This window comes from Orbicella franksi, chromosome 1, assembly GCF_964199315.1.
Source record: "Orbicella franksi chromosome 1, jaOrbFran1.1, whole genome shotgun sequence".
NCBI classification, from domain to species: Eukaryota; Metazoa; Cnidaria; class Anthozoa; order Scleractinia; family Merulinidae; genus Orbicella; species Orbicella franksi.
Window position 1 is genome coordinate 2939513 of NC_138145.1, and position 8829 is coordinate 2948341.

Sequence of the window (8829 nt, forward strand, 5' to 3'; positions counted from 1 at the left end):
GCACTAACCGGGGCAAGCAAATGTTCATTTATCAAGCAGCGAAGGACTGGAACAGCCTCCCGCGTGAATTAAAAGACACACGTGTTTTATCTATTTTTAAAGCAAAACTGAAAACTTTTTTGAATGATTTTAGCTAATTTTAATCTTTAGAATTTTAACTTTTTAACTAATACGAACTCTTTTTACTCTTATTTATTTTAGCTTGTAGTAATTTATTAGGTAACTCTTATTTATGTCATTTTTAGGTGATTTTTATTTAGGAGGGCTCCACTGAAAACCGCCTTTGGCGAGTTGGATCCCCTCACTAAATATTATTATTATTATTAAAGATTCGCACAGCTATTGATGATATTGAAGCTGGTTTCGTCATTGGCTCCGGGCAACAACAAGTTGCCTAGGGAAGCCAAGAAACACTCCTTGTTTGCTTTTTCTCTTCTTTCTACATCTCCAGCACCTTTCTAACAATCCTTGCCGACCCCAACAATGCACATCTCTGGATCAGTCCAACAGGAATGCCCACTTCAATGGCTCTCAGATTGTCCTTCAATCTCAGTGGTATTGATCCCAATGCTCCCACTACCACTGGAATAACCTTTGTCCTCACACCCCACATTTTTATTATTATTATTATTATTATTATTATTATTATTATTATTATTATTATTATTATTATTATTATTATTATTATTATTATTATTATTATTATTATTGTTAAGGTCCTGGGGAAGAGCTTGGACAACCTCGTTCCCAGGAGCACAGACTATTCCAAGATGGCGGACACGTCGAGCAATGAGGAAGAGAAAGAAGCCTCTGGCAGAGTGTTCGATTTCACATCTGCTCGATCATACAAGCTTACAGTGTTTATGTGTAGTTTAAAGCCTGGCAGTTCATTACATAATACATAAACGTCAGAAACACAATGTCAATTTGTATAATCCGGGGTCTATCGGGTGTGATCACGCCAGACTTTTGACCAATTGCATGCATGGCCGATAAGCGCGCGGTTCGATTCACCGCGCAGAAGTCACGCAACTTAACAGGCAGAGAACTATTGCATAATTCCCTTTCGAGTCATTCACTCCGTATTTCAATGAGAATCTTGATTTTTCTTCGTTATTTCGCTTGACAAAGTTTAGAAAATGTTTGGAATCCTATCTTTACCTCGTGGTTCGTTTGAAATCCTTGGTTTTTTTGTCGTTTTTCGTGTTCTGCACTCCTTGTTGACAAATTATGGACCGATCCCTTCGTCTCTCGCAACTGCGAGCGCGAGGAACATCTGGATGTACAGAAATATAACTGTGTCATTTGTTCACTCTTTCTTTTCTGCTTTTCTGTCAGTTTACTGGTGAGTTTTAATTTAACAGTTATTTGTCTGGTGTTACTTTCATGACACGATTTGATTATACAACTCACGATCGATTGTTGCATTGATCTTGACAGCTTTTTTGACGAACCAGCAATGTTGTCAGATATGTTTACTGCTTGGAGTGACACAGCGTTTGTGCTTGTAGTAATGTCCACTGGTATGTGTTTTGATCTTTGAGCAGTTAATATAATCTTTCCATCTGAATATTATGACTACTTTTCGTAAAAGTGTTGTTATTTGGTCAGAGGTCGGTGACTTTTTAGATAATTAGATTATTTGCTGCCCAGGCTTAGCACTCTGGTCCTATGGGTCATCATGCAGTCAGGAGATTGTGTTGTAAGCCCATAGAGGTTCTGCTTTGGAGGCCTGGTTTGGGGGGAAGGGGGGAGTGGGTACATCCTTATATGGGCTATATAGGTATGTGCCGCAGGTAGGGTCTTTGAGGTTCTCGATCCTCAAATAGGGTATTAGTTTTGCTCCTGCTGGCACTGTGTTCCCAATGTGTTTCTTAGATAGGGTATCTAAATAATTTAGATAATTATTGTATCAGCTAAAATTGCAGTGCGTAAATCCCCAGCTAAACAGAAAAAAAAGATCTGTTAAAACTAAACTAGTTTACCTAAATGGTAGAAAATGCTGCCGAAGGGAAGGAGGGTGTAAGGTGTGTCAATGCAGAGCAGGGTTGTTCCCATACAGAACTCAGGATCTTCAGTAACAATAACAAACTGGTATTTTTAAAGTGCCCATAATGTCAAAACTTTTTTTTTGCCCATCTAATTTTACATTTCACCTAATGAGCTTCTGTGAAAAAATTTTTCGATTTGGATAAAATGCAATTTTTTTACAAATCTTTACAAAGTTCAAAATTCTATTTTCTTGCGGTCGACCCCTGCCGCTGATCACAAGAATAACGTGCTCAAAATGACCACGTGACTGATGCTTGTGACATAGGTTCAGGGACCTACGATGAAGACTGATGTTGTTTTCTGGATCATTAACGTTGTTACAAAGAGTGGTAACGGACATTTCCGGCATTTTCAACTAAATGTAGACAACTCTGAAGCGAAATTTCCACTTGTTTTCAAGTCAGATAAGTCATGACCTAAATCACATGTTCCTGAACCTACGTCATGACTCACTTCAAACCGAGGAAGACTGATGTGAATGGTGGACCAAAATGGTGGCAAATTTGAATGTCTTTAAAAACTTATAAAAAAATTGCATTTTATCCGAATCAAAAGATTTTTTCACAGAAGTTCATTAGGTGAAATGTAGAATTCGATGAGCGAAAAAAAGTTTTGACATTATGGGCACTTTAACTTTTCGGATTACAGCGTACAGCAGCACTAACTCACGCTCTTATACAAGTACACCTGGAGTTTCCAGTAACTTCTCAAAGGCCCCATTTATATGGTCTTGGGTATCCAAGACAACCCTCCCCCTAAGTTACCTTAGCCAAGGTAACTTTTAGCTTATTTTTTTGCAAAATTCAACCAACCGTTTACATTAGGATCGCAAACCTTTCTTGGGGGGCAAGACAACTCGGGTGGGTGAGTTGTCTCACCGTAACCCTGGCAAGCGGGACAACTTTTTTTATATAAATGCATTGCTCGCCTAACCGGGACAACTCTTGGCGTGGTGAGTGTCACATATATGCATAATGCCTAGATTTAGGATTTAAAGCAGAAATTCGTATCAAAGAAGTGAAAATTAACTTGGCAAAACCCACAGTGATCGAATGACCTATGGAAACTCAAAGAAAGAGGGATATTTGCACATTTGATTATTCAATATGGGTTATGAATAATCGTGCAGGATCAACTTTGACTTTGCCTATAGGGACAACGTTTTCACATATAAATGCTTGCTAAAGTTGCCTTGGGGGTAGGGTTTTCTTGGTTACCCGAGGCCATATAACTGGGGCCTAAAGAATTAATTAGCATTTTTGCAAGGTTTCTAAATTCGAATATTACATGAGAAATAGAACACTCCAGAAGGCTGTAGGTCATGGCTGAATGACTTCCCTTTTGAGATTCTTATTATAATAACAATAAGCTGTAATTTTTGCGAAGAATTGGAATGAAGTATATTCACGATTTCTTCTCCCATGTGACTTCCAAAATGTTGGGTAAAGTTGTGCAGATAAAAATTATAAACGGTAGCGGTAAAATCTGTGATTTTTTAAAATAATGTTACTAAACAACACTTGATGATGAGAGGGAACTCAAACTGTAAAACAGATGCCTGGTTAAAAATCAAAAGTTGTGGCAAATTACAATTGAACATCATCGATGGCAGGATAGAACATTGAACATTTTTCATGACTGATTACAACTGGTTCATTAATACTTACACTCAGTAAGCTTAAGATTATAAAATGTGAAAACTGACTTGGTTCTCCATCACGGTGGGTGCCTTTGACCTTATAACTTATTTGTTTCTGTGATTTTCCAAGTGACTTCTGTTAGTTTTAGTTGAAACTCCACAAGAGTGTTTTGGTTGGATATTCTGGACTGATGCTCCTGTTGTTCCCGATAGCTTTCATCCTTGCTTTCATTGCTCAAAGAGAGCACATGGCAAAACAACACATCTCAATTCTTCCATTGGTGCATAACCACAATTCCTTGCACCTTTGATCTTACTGCTTCCATAATTCCTTGGTTTTTGCAAAAATGTTATCAAGGCCCCTACAATGTGACCTTTTCCCGATTACCGGTAGAGAGCTGCCTCGTTTGTTCACTTCAAGCTCACTCACTGCGGCAGCAACTACTTGTATACCTCCAATGTTACAGAAACAAAATAAAGTTGAACCGTCCACGCTGTTCTTAGTTTTTGTTTTTTCCTTCAATAAGGTGTCATTTTTGGGGGGTTGGGCCTTAAATAGGGTGTCATTTTTATTGTTCTTTATCCTTAAATAGGGTTAGGGTTTGAGACCCTTTGCAACACTCACCTATGTGAAATTTATGGAAGTATTAAACCCCCCCCCCCCCCAGGGGGGTGATACTGGGGGGGGGGGGGCGCTTGGAGGCTATCCAGCACATCACAAATTAGAGATATAATTATTTCAGTAGAAGACACTTGAGGTTGTTTGAAAGGTTCCTCCTCTTTGGGTATTCTGTCATAAGTGAACAATTGAAGACCAAAAAACCTGACAAACTACATGTATGACATTAGGGTTGTGGGAGGCCGGAGGAACAGTGATGTCCACACTTCTTGCCCTCTGATAGCGAAGGTTCCCTGAGGGTCGTCAAAAGAAGCCAGCTTGATAACTTTGGCTGTCTATTCTGCCAGGATATTTATCTGAATCTTAAAATAAGGTGGTAAAATCAACCACCTATTCCAACATTAATGGTGCCCAATTCAAGGCGTTGTGCAGGGCCCGCACGATAACTTTTAGAGTGGGGGGCTAAAACCCGATTCCCTAAGAGTAAGTCCACTATGGAGATCTGTAGGCGTGCACCTCCTTGATATCTTTGATGTTAAGTCCTCTGAGATGATGGGCAAGCAGGTGTGGTGTGAGTGTCCTGAAGGGGATACTCTTGGAATCAGAAGAAGTATTGGTTTACAACAGGTGTCTGCTTATTGCAGGTTAAAAATGTTGCATGTGTGTATGACTGGGACCATAGCTATGTGTCAATTTATGGGAAGTATCCGTCTAGAGAGGTTGTGCTTAACGTACCTTGAAGCTTTACATGATCTTATTTTAAAACCATTCATTGTTACTCTGCCTTCTTGATAGTTATTCACATGAAAACCACTTTTTTGCAGGTTATTTTATCCATGACTTCTTTGATATGCTTATTTATGATGCCAGGAAGTCCTTAGATCTTCTCCTTCACCACATTGTGGTAAGATATTTTATGAATTCATATAGTTTGCATGGCTGGGTCAACAATTCTGGGGGGGGGGGGGGGGGAGAATCAGATAGATGGGTTAACAGCGGGAGGCAGGGAGGCAGGGAGGGGTGACCTGCAATGGAAACATTCCATTCAGAGGAAGGAGCGAAGCAGATGAATGCAAGAGTGGGTGCAGATAAGCCTGTTGGTCCTTCACACCCTAGGGTTGCAGCGCATAAGTTTGAATTTTTACTTAGAAATCCACATTTTTATGATTTCAATGAAACCAGAAAAAGTATTTTTCTTTTACTGATAAATTTTTGTTGTGATGCAGGTATGTAGTGCCTTTTTCATCGCCATCTTCAACAAGGCGTACATAGCATTTGCTGTATGTTCTCTTTTGATGGAGGTCAACAGTGTTTTCTTACATTCAAGAAGATTAATGTGCTTTCATGGAGTTAGCAAGAAATCTCTGTTATACCAGGTCAATGGAATAATGCTGTTGTTAACATTCATCAACTTTCGATTCCTTACCTCTGCATGGATGACAAATTATGTCATACAACATCGCAGTATGGTACCATTTTCGCATTTCCTTTTTTCCACTGTTGGCATGGCGTTAATGACTGGGCTTAATATTCAAACATTCATGTCATTATGGCAAGCTGATTTTAAACGTGAGCAAACTAAGTAAAGAGATGACTAGCTCCTCTTCAAAAATCATGCATTTTACATAATAGTATTGTTATTATGCATGATCCGTGGTAATTATATTTAATATTTAATAATACTTTTTATTGTGTTCTACAATCTTTGCCAATGTATTTCCTTGTGAGTGTGAGGAATTGGTTAAATGTCGCAGGATTTAAGCAAGTTACTGACAGTACTTAGTAAGAGTTATGGAACTCATACTCGAATGATGTTGAATAATTTATGAACAATTACCTACACAGCATTTGGGTAGAAAATTACATATATAAAGCTTGTTTCACATACATGTACAATGTTATTCATAAATGCAATATGATTAGAGCTATATTTATAAATAATTATGACACAGAAACAGGAAAAATATTATTTCAAAAGCTAAACAATTTTAGCATTTTAATTTGTAATGGTGAACTATTCTTGTCATACTCTAATATTATTTACAATTCTTGAACTGCACTGAATCTTTGATATATTACATACATACATACTTATACTTTATTTCCTCTCGAATTTTAAGTAGCTAAAATTAGCTAATATCTTTGAGAACATAAATATAACAAAATGCAATACTTATACAATAAATATGCTAAAAATAATGAAAGAGATTAACTATGTACATAATAAAACTATAGACAAGTTGCAATGCTACTGAAAAGAGTCATACTGTAATATCTTTTGTTTAAAGTCCGCAAAAGCAGAAGTTTTAAGCGAGTCCGGAAGAGAGTTCCATAATTTAGCAGCTAAATATGAAAAGGAATGCAGACCGAAAGTTGTTGTTTTTGGATCAGGGAGAGACAGAATATAATTACCGCGTAAACTGTAGGTTGTAGAGTGCAAAGTAAACATATTACTTTAACTAACATCTTGGATAGTTATTCAAAAAGAGACACGTATATAGTATAACTAAAAAATTTCGAAGGCGTCTAATATACAAAGGTTTTAAATTAATTGTGTTGTCCCATACTATCATTATTTTCTGTATATATTTCCCCGATATTGCTCTCTGTTAGCTGTTTCAGTCTAATGAAACCATGAGTAGTTAATGCCGGTGGCTCAGGCAACAAAGATTTTTTATCAGTCAGGTTTATCCGTGTAGAACCTCGAAAGACTGGTTGTTGTGGAAATTTAAAAAAAAACTGTACGTGCAAAATAAAGTGAAATGAAGTTGAAGTTGTGAAAGGAAAATACCATAAACTAGCGCTTATAAGCCCTCCGGCTCACAAAACTTCACCCCTCCCTGGCTATGGGCCTATCATATCTACCCGTAAACAAAATAATTATTACTAGTACTTCCAATTAGAAGCCTCCCGCAAATAAGCCCTCCTCAAGTTTTATATGAAATGAATTTGATTTATCATGATGTTTTTAAGCTAAAGAAAAAACAGTTTATGAAAAACGTATTGCGATCAACACTGCTGTAGCTCATTTCGAAACAGTTTTTTTATTCCACTCCCTCCCGGATATAACCCACTCCGTTCATAAGCCCATCCAAAATCCCTTATGAAGTAGTGTAAGCCCAGGGCTTATAAGCAGCAGTTTATGATGTGTAATGATTGGGTGGCTAATCGATCTTCAGCACTTTCCAACTCGTATTTTGAAATAGATGGATCAATACAATGCTTCCACTCTGTCAGTTCATTTTAAAAAGGTTACAATAGCAACTGTATAACCTGGAAAAAAACACCCGAAAGAACATTTCTACTTTAAGAACAGGCTTGGTGGCCACTATTTTTATTTTCAGATTGTGATTAGCATGTTAAAAGTTATGTAATATTTTGCAAATTTCAAGGGAATTTTGCAAAGAGGTTCAGAACCACCGTTGTATTTTTCTGGGAAAAAAATTCTTACGAGATATCTGCAATCGAGACCTGGAAGGTGCTTGAGGAGAGGGAAAACCAGTCGGTTCCCCGACATCGAAGTCGATTCACCTACACGATCGAAGTCGTTTCGCTTAACGGCATTACAATACTAGTGTACAAAAAGCTTTGACAAATTGGTTTAAAATAATAATAATTGTTATAGGATTATTTTTCGGAAGTATTCCACAGCGACGGCGCGGCTATGATGGACGCTGTCTCAATAAACGAGCCAATGATGCTAATGGTTTTGTAATGTTAAGGTTGTACTCTTTGTTGAACCAGTCATCCTCGAATGCTTTTTCTGCCGCGCTTCCAACGATTTCATTAACCAGATCTTATCGAGTTTTTGGGAATTGCCACCAAGAATCAGCTGTTTCAATTCCAGGGAAATTTATACGAACAGGTGGACGGGGGTGGCCATGCATGTAATATTATTCTTCTACCGAACTTGAGCGTTATTAGCGTTTGGTTAAACCCCCCCCCCCCAAAAAAAAAAAACAAAAAAAAAACACATGGCTAGTTACACAGGATTTGTTGGTTATGCTGGAAGATTTGTCATAGGTGGGCACACGCTGATCGACATTTACACATAACAAAGGTGTTTACCGTCAAGTTTTAATTGCATGATCAAATTCGTATTTACGTTCACTTTAATTATTCAAAGACAGTAAAATAACTGATTGTTCAGTATCACAAAGAATACGCCCTTTTGCGGAATGGCTGCTCATTATTTCAGCTAGTTTGTTCTGCACAGGTCTTTATCATCTTCATCCCGCTGAAACGACACCTCTGGCATTATGGGGCGCCGTTTGTAAATTTATTATTTAGACCGAATTTATGCCATTTTCCCCTTATTTATAAATAATTGGAAATGCCACAAAATTTGTTTATAAATAAGACACAAGAACTTGTCCGTTGATATGTAAATAATTATTTTAGGTACATCCTGATTTATAAATAATCTTTTACCATAGAGTTATTATATATAAATAACAAACTAAACAACTTCAATTATTTATAAATCAGGTCATCTCTAAAATAGTTATTTACATATCAT

At 37.4% G+C, this 8829-nt stretch overlaps 1 protein-coding gene across 1 annotated transcript; it reads left to right on the forward strand.

The window, feature by feature from the left end:
- Window positions 1-789: 789 nt before the first annotated feature.
- LOC145485310 (TLC domain-containing protein 2-like) lies at window positions 790-8233 on the forward strand. The gene is made up of 4 exons (XM_081463997.1): window positions 790-1345; window positions 1441-1523; window positions 5135-5214; window positions 5537-8233. Exons 1-4 carry the CDS (start codon window positions 1140-1142, stop codon window positions 5894-5896), a joined length of 729 nt encoding a protein of 242 aa, XP_081320123.1. The 5' UTR covers window positions 790-1139; the 3' UTR covers window positions 5897-8233.
- Window positions 8234-8829: the final 596 nt, after the last annotated feature.